Genomic DNA, 15,640 nt, shown 5'->3' with positions numbered 1-15,640 from the left:
CAAGTTAGTTGCCTGTCTAGTCTCAGGACTAGTTCAACCAAAGTGGAGTGCAGCAGGGCACCCTGGATCAGTGAAATGCTCTTTCTCACCTCACAAAAGGCAAACCAAGTCCTAGCTAAGCTTTACATTGGCAGATGCTGAATCAGGCCACTGGGGACCAAAAAAAAAAAAAAAAAAAAAAAAACAAAAAACCAACAAAAATCACTGGAGCTGATTCTCCAGCTTGATTTTCCACCCTCTCCTTCCAAACAGGGAAGGTGCTTCTGTGCCTGCAAAGTCCCGTGACTGGCTTTGGCCACCTGCTCTCTCTCCTCTCTGAAACATTTGCAGCAGATCTGAGACAAGACACCCCAGACTGGACATTTCCAAACTGCCAGCACCCACAATCCTGCCCCCATGGCACCTTCTGCATGGGCTCTGCCAATGCCGCTGGGTTCAGCCACACAGCATCCTAGAGAGGAGGAGGTGGGGGGTGGGTAGCCCAGCATCGATCCTTTTGCAGACAGGGAGGCTGGGGCCAACAGCTGGGGGTGATCTCAAGGTCACACAATGTCAGTGCACCCCTAAAGGAGGCTGGCACCCATCCTGTCCCTCAAGGCTTCTTCACTTCAGCAAGCCAAACCCCTGTCAAACAAACAAGCACTTCCAGAGGCACCATGTACCTGCAGGACCCGGAGAGAGGCAGCCACTTGTTATTTTTGCTCCCAGAGACGCAGCGTTCATTCGTCACTGAACGTGCCACTAGATGGGGCTTTCCGGGCAGGTGTCCACCGGAGAGGACAGCATCTGCTCGGTCAGGCAGCTCCTTCCCTTTGCTAGACCTAAAGGTGTCCCCCTGCCACTGAAAGAACCATGGAACAGCCAAGGTTGGAAGAGACCTTGGAGCTCATCCAGACCAACCACCCACCCGGAGCTCACAACCCCACCGCTGCTGCTAAGATGCTGCCACTAAATGCTCAACACCACACAGCTTTTAAACACCTCCAGGGATGGCAACTCCACCACCTCCCCGGACAGCCTGTGCTCATGTTCATTAGTACTAATTACAGCCAAGGTCCTGCCCCAGCTTAGGTGCTGGCACACAGTGATTAAAAGACGATTCCCTGCTCCGAAGGACCTTTATGTCACTGTGACTTCCAACAGCCAGCACCACGATTGTGAATGCAAACATAAACTTAGTAATGTTTACAAAAGATGCTCCTTGGGCACTGAATGGTCTGCAGAGGCTACAGAGCAGTGTGCAGGATGGTGCTGCACAGCAGGGACAGCTCTCTAAAGCTCTCTTTTCTCTGAGTTTGCAGCAACAGAGGTCACTGCTCCAGCTTTGCATCCCCAAAACAGAGGCCAAGCAAGAGCCCTTCCATGTACATGTCCCCTCTGCCATTCACCCTCCTGTACATCTTCTGGAGCAGGACATCACAACATCAAAGGATTTATTTCCACCTCCCAGTCCCCAGAAATTTGTTCCTTTCACTATTTTTACACAGCCAAGTACCAGTCTGGTCCTGCTCCCTCCCAGTGCTCCTTACTGAAGCATTTCTCAGTTTCCCCAGTCGAACCAGCTCTCCCAGAGCCTCCCATTTCCACCCTTACCAGCTCCAGCGCTGATGGAGATGGGAGCAACACATAGAGGAGTTGCATTTCACCCAGAGCCCTCTTGGAGTCCCAGGACGTGAACTGGCTCCTTGCACCTGCAGAGCCCTTGCCTGCAATCCTCTCTAGAAACCGCCCCTAGGGCAACTATAACTAGGCTGGTTTTACCCCACCCTAGCACTGGCAGCTAGTCCCATGTGTGGGATATTATCTCCAGGTGCTGGAGCATGATGAAGCCAATTGTCATAAACCACAGCCCCAGACGTTCAGGTCGCTGTGTCCAGAGAGGTGTCAGCTGCCCAGATGTCTTTGCAAACCTCTGGGTGAGGCTTGTAGTGCCTGGAGAGTGGCAGCTCCTTCTGGAGCTCCATGGGTGGTGGAAACCCAAGAAGTTTGCTGTTGTGGCACACCCTGCTGATTCTGGCAATGACCCCTCAGCTGTACCTGCTTTGGTGCAGGAGGGATCGTCCTGCTTTGCCCAGGGTTCTGGGACACACTGAGAGCTCCTGGGCTCTACCCCAGTACAGGCTACACAACACCCCTTAGGCAGTAATTATTTAATCTGTGCTCTCCCCAAATCCCTGAACACCTTTACAGGACCATTGCTGCTTCTTGCCGTGCAGGCTGCAAGGCAGGCAGGACGTTTCCAAGCCACTATCCACCAGTGTAGCTTTTATGACACAGCCATGTCTAACCCCAAACCCCTTAATCTCTGCTGCAAAACGTACCCGGGGAGCAGCAGGGGCCGGAGCCACCGCCCCGGATTGCCTGGCAGAGGGAGCCGCCGCCGCCGCCTCCTCGCCCATTGAAGCGATGCCCGCACGTCTCCGTGGCAGCCCCGCCACGCGTGGGGACGGGCTGAGATTTCACCGGCGTGACGGCCAGCACCATCCTCTCCCGTGACCCCCGCTGCCCACCCCAGGCGGGCCGCCGGAGCTGCCCCGGGAGTGATGCTGGCAGGAGCCATGTGATGCTGGGCTAGCGCTGCTCGCCCGTCCCTCTCCCGCTCGCTCGCAGGCTGTCATGGCGACTCCCAACAACGTTACTCCCACCAACTGCAGCTGGTGGCCCATCTCGGCGCTGGAGAGCGAAGCGGGGAAATCCACGGAAGGGGAGGAAAACCAGGACCCGACAGACCCCGCTCTCAAATCCCAGGACAGACTGGTTTTGTACCACTGGACCCAGTCTTTCAGCTCGCAAAAGGTAAAACAATAAAGGCTTGCCAGGATTCCGGGGAACGATCACCTCCGGAGCCCAGAGCATCCCCTTGTCTGGGGAGCATGGATGCAGTCATGGGCAGAGCAAGGAGCTTGTCCCCCGGGCTGGGGAGGGCAGCAGCCTGTGCCCGGCAGCTCTTCTATCCCTGCGGTTCTGCGTTTTCACAGCATCTGCCTGGGGAAGGGACGGCGATGGGGGGGCTCAGCCAGAACCTTGCTTTTGCTTTAGGATCGTGGCTTGCACCGAGAACAGCCCTGGCTTTGTGCTCGCTCTCAGCCCAGCCCTGCGGCCAGGAGCACAGACAAAGGCTGAGCCAGGCCCCGGGACCACTCTGCTGCTGGGAGAGAGGGAGGCAGCCCCTAAACCGGGCTCCTTCCAGGGATCAAATCCCTGCACACAGCCACGATTTACCCCTGACATTGCAGCAGCAGCACCCGGGAAATCCTGTTCCCGCTGAGTGCTCCCCCCCCCAATCCCATTTTCCAGGCAATAGTAGTAAATGCTCATTTTGCAGCACAGCAGCTGTGGAGCAACCCCCAACCTTCTTCTCCCGGCGCCAACCCCCCGTCATTCCTACACCATTGTTGTTATGTGGGGAATGGGATATCCAGAGGGCTGGGGGGAGCACACAGATCCCCCAGTGCAAAGGGCCCCTATAGCCCCGCAGCCTGGCAGGGAGGCCGGCGGCAGAGATGCCTGTCCCTGCTTGCAGGCACAAAGAAGGGAGGATGCCCGATGCAGCAGGGTGGCTGCACATAGTCGGCTCCACCGGCAGCGGGTGACTAACGGGTGGCTGGTCCGCACCGGCGAGGGGTGCTCACGCCCGGCTCCCCCGCACGGGCTGGGCTTGCGCTGGTTTCCGTCTTGCTCGTTTGGCTAGCAGCAGTGAAGGCACTGTGGGGAGGGGAGGGGAAAGGGGTTGCTACAGCCACCCTCAGCTCTGTGGGGCTGAACGCACAGGGGACACGGCAGGGCACACCTAGAGCCACAGCACTGCTGGCACAGCTTCAAGCTTTGGTTTTGAGGTCACTTGAAAGGAAAGTGTTTGCTGGAGGGCAGCTGAGCACAAACTGCTGGGATGGACATCGCAAGGCAGGGGGCATCAGGGGCTGCACAGGACGCCCTGCAGAGGAGTTTTGCTCAGATCCAGCTGTGGGTGAAGCTTGTCCTGCTCTGCTCTGGCAGCTGCTTGGAACCACCCTGCATGGGCACTGGGATCCCATGACAAGGATCTGTCTCACCTGTGAGGGAGCTGAAGGGACTGGATGAGGTATCCAAGAATGTTCTGTCACGTCCAGCTGGGACTGCACCTTGGGGTGCTTTCAGGGGCTCCCCTGGGGACAATGTTTGGGGGCAGATGCCCTGAGTGGTCCTACCTGGGATTTATCCATCAGTTTGGAGGAGAAGGCCAAGCACAAGCTGCGGGTGAGGTACCCAGGCTTTTCCTTTTGTCTTTAAAAGAAAAAAAAAAATTGCTAATCCTGTAAATAATTAATGACTAATTCCCCAGGAACTCTGAAGTACAGATAGAAATGCTTATATTTGTTAAGTTGTATTTTTAGCTGCTGCTGGAGGAAAAGAAGTGCTTTTCCCTCCCTCAGGGGTTCTGTCAAATGTGGCTGTTTTGCATCCTCTGAGGATTTGGGGTTTTTTTTTGGCCCATTTGACACACTTAGTTCCTAACAGTCAGGTTTCTATAACCCCAAACCCTAAAATGTCATCCCTAACTGCACACTCAACATCACCCCAAGCACAGAGCAAAGCAGCAGCAGCAGCAAACCTGAGGGCTGGCCAGAGGTGATGGGAATGATGCTCCACACCCAGGCCCACTTCTGCTTCCTCTTCTCCTCATGTGTCTGCTGGGCTATTCTGTGACCCACAGCAGAATCACTGATTCCTCCCAGCTGGGGAACTGCCTTCTCTCCCCACCTGCTGCCAAAGGATGAGCTCAGAGCCCGCTAGCAGTCCTGGCCCCTTCACCTGTCACACAGGCCACCAGCAGGAGGATGGTGGTCCATGAGCCTGTGAAGTTAGGATGAGCTTGGGCCTCCTCTGTCTGCTGTGAGAAAATCTCTGAGGATTTCCCTTGACTGCCTCGATTTTGCCATTACCTCATGCCAAGAGCTGCTTGGCTTCTTGCAGGACAAGTGTGTGTTGCGGCATACCACTGAGCTTAAGTGACTGGGATGGGCCATGGAGGGATGACAGGGGGGTGGTGGGGCTCTCAGAGTGCTTTGAGGGCCAGCTGGGTGTGCAGGGCTGAGTCCTTTGTCCCTGCTTTCCCTTGGCCCAGGTGCGGTTGGTCATCGCAGAGAAGGGGCTGCCCTGCGAGGAGCGGGATGTCAGCTTGCCCCTGATGGAGCACAAGGAGCCCTGGTTCATGCGGCTCAACCTGGGGGAGGAGGTGCCTGTCATCATCCACAAGGACAACATCATCAGTGATTACAACCAGATCATTGACTACATGGAGAAGAACTTCACAGGAGGTAAGGAGGGTGGGGGTGGGATACACCTCCGGGCAAACTCAGGTTTAATCCAGGCACCGTTTGCCAATTTGCCCTTTAAAGTTTCAGCTTTACTCGAAGAGAGCAGCAAGCTACCAGTCCTCTCCAGTCTTCTGTGGTTTTCCCTGGAAATCAAAGACATCCAGCAGAAATCCCCCGAAGTCCCTTGGAAGTGCTAGTGGAAGGCTTGGGAGAGTGGGGCGTAGCTGGGTTCCTCTTTTTTCCCAAACTGGATCCTTTTCCCCTGCTCCCATGGTGTGTGGTGGCATCTCACTGGAGCCACCACTGGGGCACAGTGCAAGGGAATACTTCTGGGTTTGGCCACCTCTGTACTTTGGCCTTGGGTGATGGCATAAAAACCATCCTGAGCAGCCCTGCTGAGAGAGGGGTTTTAGCCAGGTGCTGCTGCCCCTCTCTCCTTCCTCCATGGGCCCTGTGCAGCCAGCTGTGTGCAGGGGACCCTGCTGTCCCTGGTGCCACTGTGCCCTGCAGAAAGCTGCCTGTTGAAAGTCAAACCAAACCATCGGTGCTGGGGACCATGGGAGGATGATGTGACACAAACCCAGAGGAAGGGACAGCTGAAAGACAGAAGCTTATATTCCCCCTGGAGCAGGACGGCAGCCAGCAGAGCCCAGAGCAGCAGGATGCTGAGGTGGCACTCAAAGGTGGCTCTTTGCTTGTCCGCAGCAGCAAGCAGCGCCCCCCCGCCCCGGGATCTCACGTCCCTTTGCCCCCATTTCCCCAAGGCTGGGGGCTGTCAGGCTGGGATGCTCCATCGAGGAGGCTTCAAAGCTGAGCAAGGAGCTTGGGCTGTGCCATCACGATGTTCGCCCCAGCATCCATCCTCCTTGCAACAGAGACATCAAAAACATCTCAAAATAGCTCCCGAAGCAAGGGCGTTTTGCCAGCTCAGCTGCTGTCCTCTCCCGGCCCCGCCGCGCCGCCGATGCTCGGCAGAGGCTCGCTGCTCGCTCGCCGGTGGGGCGGCAGGGATGGGATAGACCGGGATCGGCCGGCACCGGCAGAGGCTCCCTGCGAACGGGAAATAGAACGGCAGCGGCTTTCCTGCCGAGAGGCTGCAGGAAGCACGGCTCCCTGGTGCCCGCGCCGCGCAGCAGCCTCGGCCGGGCTCTGTGAGGGGCAGGTGGGTTGGCATATGTGACAACAGGCTGGCCCCAGCGGGGGGGGGGAACACGCTGCTGCCCCTGCCCCGGGAAACGCCTGCCCCGGAGATTTTCCAGCCAGGTGCAATATCTCACCTTTTCACTGAGAAGAGGAGAGGGGAAGCTCCAGGGCAGAGGACTCTGATGCTCTGCTCCGAGCCATTTCCCAGAACCCCTGGCAAAAGCATCACCAGGGGGCTGTGGGATTGGTGTGAAGGGGATTCATCCACCTTGCAGGAACACACAGGGCTTGGAAATGCGTTTGCAGGAAGGTGTATCACTGAGTTTTGTTTTCCCCTGGGCTGGAGCATGATCTTGTTCAGCTGCTTACACACACCCTGAGTGTCAGCTCCCAGTGCAGGGTGATGTTTTGAGTAAGGGTTTTCTTTCCCCCAAAAGCAGTGAATAGTGCCAATAGGCCATCTTTGAGGGTGCTTCTCAATAGGGCACTTTGCAGCAGAGTCAGGAAACCACTGATGAGTTGGCTGGTGGCAATGCTTCTCAGAGCCTGGGTGAGGGACTTCTCCAAGGGCACTCCCAGCCCCGTTCTTCGGAGCCTCCCCTCATCCCACCTTTCACAGCCCACCACTTGTGGACTAAACACAATGGCAGCCCATATGTGCAGGTCTGTTTCGGTGTGCAAAGGCAAGGCCAGCACTACTCCACTGTAAAACCTCCCTGGGACATGCTGAAGGACATGGGCTGGTGGCCAGTTTGCTGCTATTTCATTGTGGTCACTTGGTCCTGCTGCCAGATGTGGCAGACACTCTGGATGTGCTGGGACCCAGCCTCAGCCCCAGCCTGTCTGGTGCTGGCAGGCAGCCCTGTGGAAGCAGCACACAGGCTGTAGGTCAGTTATTGCTATTTCACTCAGCTAGTCGCTTTTCTTGGGTGGAAAATCCCCACTTGGAGAGCTGGCACCCAGGCAGAGAGCAGCCTGTGGGCAAGGAAGAGCTGCCAAGGCCTGCCCTCACTCTGGAGACAGAAGTGCTGATGCCCATCAGTAAGAATGAGCTTATGGAGCCCACCAGCAGAGACAGCCCTGAACTGGAGCTGTTGGGAGGTTTGCAATACAGGGGCTGCCAGAATTTCCCTGGCTCCTGTCCAGGAACAGTGCTGCCTGGCCAGCTGCGTGTCTGATCTGTGCTGAGCAGGCATCACCAGGCTGTGCCCACAGCCTTGCTGCTGCCATCGGTGGTGGGGCTGGGCAGAGCTCTCATTTCAGGCCCTCAATTAAGGAGCTGTCTTGGTCACAACTGCCAAAGTCCTTCTGCCAAAGTTCCTGAAGTCAGGGTGTGTGGTGAGCCCGGTGCTGCATGCTGACCACAGCAGCTGGGCAGCTAGTGCCCTGAGGCCTTTACTTACTGCCCGTTAAATGCTGTCTGAAAATGCCCATAAACATTTATGAGCCCATAAAAAATGGACTTGATATTCTTGGGGGAGAGAAGAAGAACATTTCACTGCTTGTGGTGTCATCTGCTGTGTATTTTGAGCTGTAAGTGTGATAAAAAGAGCAGGACACAAACTGCCATCCATGAACGATGAATAAACCCCAGCAAGGGGAGGAAGGTGCTAAGCTGGGCAGGGCAAGGGACACTCCCTGCAGCTGAGGAACCAGGGGAATGTGGGGGGAAGATGTGCTGGGCTCCTTCTTTGGTAACCTGCTCCTTGATTCCCCATTTTGAAAGGGATTTTCAAGGGAGCCCGAGAAAACCAGGTGCCTTGTTTGATCTAACAAAAGTGTAACCCAGGAGATGTCAAATCCCTATTTTAGCTCTTTTCTGTGGCCTGACAAGGTTTTGTTCCCCTTCTAAGTGATGTGGAACCAGCATACAAGTTCAGGAGCTGCAGAGGTGGAGGGCTTGTTGCCCTGAGCTCCTGGGGATGTGGGGATTGTGGGGACTATGGGCTATGTACCTGTCCCTGTAGTGCTGTGGGTTTGCCTGTCTCTAGGGACAGGCTGGGCACACTCCTGGCCAGGATGGGGAGCAGGGATGGGGCAGAGCCAGCCATGGGTACAGTTTCAAGTCCATGCTCAGAAGTGTCTCAATCCAGGACTGCATGCTGGGGGCTCATGGGGGCTAAGGAGCCTCTGAGGAGCACCACACTGACAGCTTTTCCTTTGGCCCGGCAGAGAACGTGCCCCAGCTGATCCCCGAGCCGGGCAGCCTGCTGCACTCGCGGGTGCTGCAGTACCGGGAGCTGCTGGACTCGCTGCCCATGGACGCCTACACCCACGGCTGCATCCTGCACCCCGAACTCACCACCGACTCCATGATCCCCAAGTACGCCACCGCCGAGATCCGCAGTAAGTCGCCTCTCCAGCAGGGCTGCTGCCGGGGGGGTGGCTCCCACAACCTTTCCTTTAGGCTTCCTTTGATTGCACAGCCCAGCTATCCACCCTGCTCTTGATCACCTCTCCTTCCACCGAAGCAGGCAGGGACAGAGCTGGGAAGCAGCAAAGCACAGCTCATTTGGGAGCTGCAAGCACTTTGCAGAGGCTTCCCAGCCCCATGAGCATCTGGGTTCTCATGGGCCATGGACACCTCTCATCCAGCTCTTTCTGAAGCACCTGGATTTGGTCCTTCCTCTGCACATCCCTTCTCCCTCTGGGAATTTTCAAGGCAGGGAGGGAGAGCACAGCCAGACTGGGTAGCAGATCGTGGATGAGTCGGCATAAGACTGTACCTGACCTTCAAGCACTCATAAAACATTGATGATGCTTAATAAAACTTGATGGCAAGAGCTGCTGCTGGAGAGTCCCTCAGCACAGAAGTGACTTCGTTAGGAGGGCACCAGAGTGTGCCCCATGCCCAGGCTGCAGTCCCAAGGAGCACCCACAGCAAACTCCATTCCCCATTGCAGCTGCCTGAGTCACAGATGGTCCCTCTGAGACGGGTACACTCAGCCACAAAGAGAAAGAGGCTGCTTGCTGGCACTCTGCACAGGCAACTGTCCCCATGTCACCAAGCACACCTCCACCCCCAGACCTTGGGTAGATGTAGGCTGCAGAGCTCATCCTGACCTCAAAGGGTTCTGCTGTGATGGCTTCAGACCCTGTCCGCCTCACATCACCTCCCCAGCACTCTGCTGAGGTCCTTAAAAATATCTTCCCACCTGGTGGCATTTTTCCCAAGCCATTGCTGTGGACAGGCCTGTGGGGTGCCCCAGTGCCAGTATTGTCCTTCCTCCCCAGTACATCCCCTGTGCCCAGGAGTTGGTTGGGCTGCCCTGCTACAGTGGGTGCCAAGCCAAATCCATGCAGTTGTGTCCCAGTGAGAAGGTAAACTGAGGGCCAGGCTCTCCCAAGGGGAACAAAAGCATGGTGACATCCAGGCTCCCATCCAAGCTGCAGCCCCAGGAGAGCTGGTTGGCAGCCTTAGCAAGCAGGAGCTTCCAGGCTTGTGCCGGAAACCAGGGGGTTTCATCATCTTGTGGCAGTGGACAGCCTGCTGCTGGCTGCCACTCTGGCCAGCCCTGGCACCTCCTGTACCTGCTCATCAGCAGAGCCAAACCCTTGCTGGAGGGAACAAGGAGGGAGAGGCAGATGGTCCCTGGCAGGAAAAGATTGCCCAGCTTTGAGCAATTTACGTTGTTCCTGAGGTGTTACTCTGCCTCTCATAATCTCTTCTTCCATTTGCTTTGCTCCCTTCCTCTGTTAGCTCTCTTGTACCAAGCTATGGCTTCCTGCCCATGCCCTGGGTGGGAGGAGGGTGGGCATCTCCCCAAGCTTTCGATGGGCTCCATGCTACTGAACTGCACCCCTGGACTCTGAGCTGGGTCAGGACAGCTTCACCTGGGAGGGAGCAGCCCCCACAAGCCGCTGCTCTGCACACAGATCCACATGTGGGCAGTTGGCTCAGACACCCCAAAGGATCAGCCTGCTTGGGATGGAGCTGCAGGAACCAGGTTATTGGGAAAGCTCAGGGATGTTCTCGAAACTGCATGAGCCAGGGATCTTCTGGCAGCTCAAAAGTGAGCTCAGCAGAGGGAACGAAGAGCTGAACCCCCTCTGAAACCCGCAGAGCTGGGACTCAGCACATCTAGGGAAGGGAATCCACTGTGTCCTGCAGCCAGTGCTGTGAGCCATGGATGGCAGGCTGGAGAAGCCACCTGCCCTTGGGAGGGTGCACATCACCTTGGCCCCCCACCCCTACGGCAGCAGCAAGCCCTGAATGTGGCCCATTTGAGCTCTCTGGGGCGTTTTTCTTGGTGCCACAACACTCTGCCTGTAGGAGGAGGTGCTTTGCTGCTGGATGCAAAGTTATTCTGACCTCTTCCAAACTCAGCTGCCCCAGTCTCTCTGTCTCCCCCCCAGGACATTTAGCTAATGCCAGCACAGATCTCATGAAGCTGGACCACGAAGAAGAGCCACAGCTATCAGAGCCCTACCTCTCCAAGCAGAAGAAGCTCATGGTAAGTGGGTCAAAGCCACACACACCTCTGGTGCTTCTGGGACACAAACCATAGACCTGCCATGGGCACCAGGAGCCTTGTGTCCTGCATGGCTGCAGAAACATGTGTCTGTCTGTCCATCCATCCATCCCTCCACCCACCCACCCATCTTTGCCTCCCTCCTGACCCCTGTTCTCCACTCAGGCCAAGATCCTGGAGCACGACAATGTGAACTACTTGAAGAAGATCCTTGGTGAGCTGGGGATGGTGCTAGACCAGATCGAGGCGGAGCTGGAGAAGAGGAAACTGGAGTACCAAGGTAGGTTCTGGGCTGCATTTATGAGATGTTTTCCCACAGGAGCTTGAGGTGCTACACCAGGAACAGCCAATGGCTTTGCACCTGATGAACATCCCCTATGGGGTGACCACCAGTGGAGCCAGGCTGCTGCTGGGCTCTCCTCATTTTGGGTGCTCTCCTCAACCTCCAGCAAACCACCCCTGCTCCAGGGAGCCCCTACACCCACTGCCACAGGGGACAGCAGGGCCCCTGTCCTCATGGCTGCTGTGAGGGAGCTCTGCAGCCATTGCAGGCTGGGTGGCAGATCTCCTCCACCCCAGCTGCTGGAGTGGAGCAGGCTGGCCCCAGGCTCTTGCACCACAAGGAACACAGACACAAGCACAGGGCTGGGGACATGTCCTGCAGCCAACCTCCCCCAGCCATGGTGCTGAGGCACATCCCAGTGGAGCACAGACAGGGAAACCTGACAGGAATCTGAGGGATCCTGGAGGGGTGGCAGCTTTCAGAGGGCCTGCGTCAAATGCCAGCGGGTGGGAGAGACCCACACCAGCCACCCCCAACATCAAACATATGCTGCTGAGAGCCCCCCCAGTGCCCTGGCAGGCAGGACTGCATGGGCACAGCTGGGCATGGCTTGTCCTGCCGCCACCCCAGGCTGATGTCGTCATCCTCCTGTCCCCACTGCTGGCAGGGCTCACAACCCCCTCCCCAGGACAGCTTTGGTGCCAGGTCCCAGACAGAGCCCAGACACAGCTAACCAGGGGATGGCCTCAGCAGTGGGGAGCTGTGCGTCACGCCTGGGGCCACACCAAAGGGCCCTCGGAGGTGCCAAGGTCGGGCCCCATAAGGCACCAAGCTGGGAATTCGCCAGGAGCCCCGAAGCATTCCCAGTGCCACCTTGTGCTGCCCTCAATTAACTGATCCAGGGCAGCTCAGCAGAGTTCAACCTAATGAGGTGCCCCCAGAGGACGTCCCAGGTGCCTGGAGCAGAGGGGAGGCTGCTGCTGCCTTTGGTCCTCACATGCTGCTCCTCCCTCTGCTCCAGGCCCCCAAACCCTCCTCACCATGCCCACAGCCAGGGCAGGATCTCAGCAGTGGGCACAAGCACCAGCCCCTTGGCACCGGCCCCTTGGCACCGGCCCAGGAGCCGCAGTGCAGCAGCTCTCCTCCCACGCAGCCCTGGCTGCAGGCCCGACAGGCAGCACTGCAGGCAGGGCAGGGTGGGCAGCCGTTAGGGTAGGAGGTGCTGCAGGAGCACAGGATGACCTCCTTGCCATGGGCACAGCTGGCACAAGCTGGTCTGAGCCAGGGCTGCTGTGGGTGCGAAGTGGATGAGTTGTCTTTGCTCACACCTCTGCTCCACAGGAGAGGGACTTGGGGGTGCTGGTGGATGAGAAGCTCAACAGGAGCTGTCAGTGTACACTTGCAGCCCAGAGAGCCAAGCAGAGCCTGGGCTGCATCAGAAGTGTGGCCAGCAGGTCAAGGGAGGTGATTCTCCCCCTCTGCTCAGCTCTGGTGAGACCCCACCTGGAGTACTGCATCCAGTTCTGGAGCCCCTATTACAAGAGGGATCTGGACATGCTGGAAAGTGTCCAGAGAAGGGCCACCAGGATGATCAGAGGGCTGGAGCACCTCTCCTATGAGGAGAGACTGAGAGAGTTGGGGCTGTTCAGTCTGGAGAGGAGAAGGCTCCGAGGTGACCTTCTTGTGGCCTTTCAATATCTGAAGGGGGCTCCAAGAAAGCAGGGGAGGGACTTTTTAGGCTATCAGGTAATGACAGGACTGGGGGGAATGGAATAAAGCTGGAAGTGGGGAGATTCAGGATGGAAGTGAGGAAGAAGTTCTTCCCCATGAGAGTGGTGAGAGCCTGGAATGGGTTGTCCAGGGAGGTGGTTGAGGCCCCATCCCTGGAGGTGTTTTAGGCCAGGCTGGATGAGGCTCTGGTCAGCCTGATCTAGTGTGAGGTGTCCCTGCCCATGGCAGGGGGGTTGGAACTGGCTGAGCCTTGTGGTCCCTTCCAACCCTGACTGATTCTGTTCTGTTCTGTTCTGTTCTGTTCTGTTCTGTTCCGTTCTGTTCCGTTCCGTTCCGTTCCGTTCCGTTCAGTTCTATTCTATTCTATTCTGTTCTGTTCATTTGGTGCTGGGAAGGGGTACAAGGGACTGGCACAACTCATAGCTGTGTCCATCCCTCAGTAGTGGGCACAAGCCCAGAGCCAGGAGGGGTAGGGCTGGACCATGGCTCTTTCCCAAAGTCCTCATCCTCACACATGCTTTGACCCACAGCAGTGGCTGGGAGCTGGGCAGCCACCTCAGCCCTGCTTCCCTTACCTCTGAGATGCAGCATACTCAGGGTCCCAACAGCACCGAGGAGGCTCTGGCTGCAACACCCCAACAATTCATTAGTCACTGCAAACATTTATTGACTAATTAGGTCCAGGCAATCTGTGCACTTGGGCTGTGCCTCCAGCAGGATTAGGCAGGAGGCCAAGAGCTGCTAATTACCAGTAATTCCCGTGGTCTGGCCCAGCAGCACCAGTGCCTGCCCAGGGCTGTAAAGGTGCCACTCTCACCTTATTGGAAACAACAACCAAAGGACAGTGGAAGAGCCCCAAAAGTTAAGGATTTGGTGCAAACCTAGGGACTGAGGCTGGATGGGGCCAAGTTTTGCCCCTCTGCTGTTCCTTGGTACCTGCATCTCCCTTCATCTGCCCTAGCACCAGCCCAGCTCAGCTTCTCAGCACTGAATGGAGGAGATTAAAACTACCCTGGCCTGAGCCTGCTTCTTCCAGCCTAGCACCAGCTTGGTTAATTCTTGGACATTTCTCTGGTGAGATTACTTTCAGGTTCACCCTTTATCAGGGGCCATCAAGCACATCAGTATCTTTCCTCATGCCCTGCATTCAAACCAAGCTCTGCCGGCCCTGCACATCTTGGCACACATGTGCTGCCACTTTTGGTGTCCTGAAGCAAGGTCCCCATTGAAGGAGAGGGGACAGAGGCAGGACCTCTCCAATAGCACACAAGGAGAGCAGCCAGGCTGGGAAAGCAAATGGTTTTGATTCCTGAGGACTTCTCACATCCCTAAAATAGGACAAGTTAACATGACACCCCTGGAACGGCTCCCAGCACCACCAAGGACAAGTGCTGCTGCTGTCCCCGAGCACCAATACAGCAGAAGGGGTCACTGTACCAGACCTTCCTTCAAGAGCAGCTAAGAGCCCTTTGCCAGGGATCTCCTGGGTACAGGAGGATGCCATCTGCTACTTCTCCTGACTTGGAAGAGAGGCAGCAGAGCCATTTTGCAGACAGCAGTTTGTGTCTTTACATGAGCTATAAACGCTCATCTTCTGTTCCCAGCCTGGTGGCCTTCTATCTCCTCCATCATGGAGCGTGGTAGAGAGGGTCTGACCTCTTGGGATGCCAGAGAGCTGAGAGCCCCCCACCCAGGCCCCATGCAAATGCTCCTGCTTTCATGGATCTTTTGAGCAAGCCACTAGGTGCCCACCCAAGGGTTTCTCTCACCCTGCCTGCTCTGTCACTTCTCTCTGCAGGGCAGAAGTGTGAGCTTTGGCTCTGCGGCTGCGTCTTTACCTTGGCCGACATCCTGCTGGGAGCCACCCTGCACCGCCTCAAGTTTCTGGGACTCTCTAAGAAATACTGGGAGGATGGCAGCAGACCCAACCTGCAGTCCTTCTTTGACAGGATACAGAAACGCTTCGCCTTCAGGAAAGTTCTGGGGGACATCCACACCACGCTGCTCTCCGCCGTGGTGCCCAACGCCTTCCGGCTGGTCAAGCGGAAACCTCCCTCCTTCCTCGGAGCCTCCTTCCTGATGGGATCTCTGGGGGGAATGGGATATTTTGCTTATTGGTACTTAAAGAAAAAATACATCTAGTGATGGCTGCTGGGTGTTTAGTTTGGTGTCTGTGTGCCGTGTGAAGTTATGACAAAGCCTCAGTAGCTGACTCTGAAGCAAGGTAGCGCCGCCGTGTTGTGCAGTGTAACATTCCATAGGCTAGAAGTAGAAACCTGTCCCACCAGGAAACCACCACAGCAGCACCACCACCACCTGTAAATGCCTTCTTCAGGTTCCAATGTCCCAGCTCCACCGAGAGGCTCGGGGCTTCACAGCTCGGCTCTGCCCACCGGGGAGTGATGCTGCCTCCGGTGCTAGCTGGCTCCAGCGGGAGATGGGGACCCTGGGAAGGCTCCCAATGGGACTGGGACGCTAGGTCCTGTCCGTTCATCTTTCCCACACGTGCAGGTGGTGAGGACTCTTTTCCAGAGGGTGTTGTGTTAAGCTTGGAGGCTCTCCTGGGGCAGGGTGCAGTAGCTGGTCATGGTCAGGGTGGGTTTGCATTCCCCAAGTCTCCATTTTCCAATTATTTTCTGGAAAAGGAATTTTTTTTTTTTTCTGGAGCTGCTCTCAGAATGTATCCCCTTTCTACAGCTGGTTTGAGTGGGCCT

The 15,640-nt window shown here is 56.6% G+C and overlaps 1 protein-coding gene across 4 annotated transcripts; it reads left to right on the top strand.

The window, feature by feature from the left end:
• The first annotated feature begins 2,616 nt into the window (after positions 1–2,616).
• GDAP1L1 (ganglioside induced differentiation associated protein 1 like 1) lies at positions 2,617–15,068 on the top strand. Of its 4 annotated transcripts, none has more exons than XM_054391951.1 (6): positions 2,617–2,796; positions 5,105–5,297; positions 8,613–8,786; positions 10,797–10,894; positions 11,078–11,192; positions 14,725–15,068. In XM_054391951.1, exons 1-6 carry the CDS (start codon positions 2,617–2,619, stop codon positions 15,066–15,068), a joined length of 1,104 nt encoding a protein of 367 aa, XP_054247926.1. The 4 variants fall into 4 exon arrangements, with proteins under 4 accessions (XP_054247926.1, XP_054247925.1, XP_054247927.1 ...); XM_054391950.1 differs by having other exon boundaries at positions 5,105–5,355; positions 8,593–8,786; XM_054391952.1 differs by lacking the exon at positions 8,613–8,786.
• The last annotated feature ends 572 nt before the right edge of the window (positions 15,069–15,640 follow it).

Source organism: Indicator indicator, chromosome 24, assembly GCF_027791375.1.
Source record: "Indicator indicator isolate 239-I01 chromosome 24, UM_Iind_1.1, whole genome shotgun sequence".
NCBI lineage: Eukaryota > Metazoa > Chordata > Aves > Piciformes > Indicatoridae > Indicator > Indicator indicator.
This window is presented reverse-complemented; position numbering and strand designations above follow the sequence as displayed.

What these genes read in the sequence shown, in the direction of transcription:
- GDAP1L1 (XM_054391950.1), top strand. Translation starts at nt 2,617, where the DNA reads ATGGCGACTCCCAACAACGTTACTCCCACCAACTGCAGCTGGTGGCCC. An exon ending in AGTCTTTCAGCTCGCAAAAG is followed by an intron (nt 2,797 to 5,104) that starts GTAAAACAATAA and finishes CCCTTGGCCCAG; the next exon opens with GTGCGGTTGGTCATCGCAGA. An exon ending in CGCCACCGCCGAGATCCGCA is followed by an intron (nt 8,787 to 10,796) that starts GTAAGTCGCCTC and finishes TCTCCCCCCCAG; the next exon opens with GACATTTAGCTAATGCCAGC.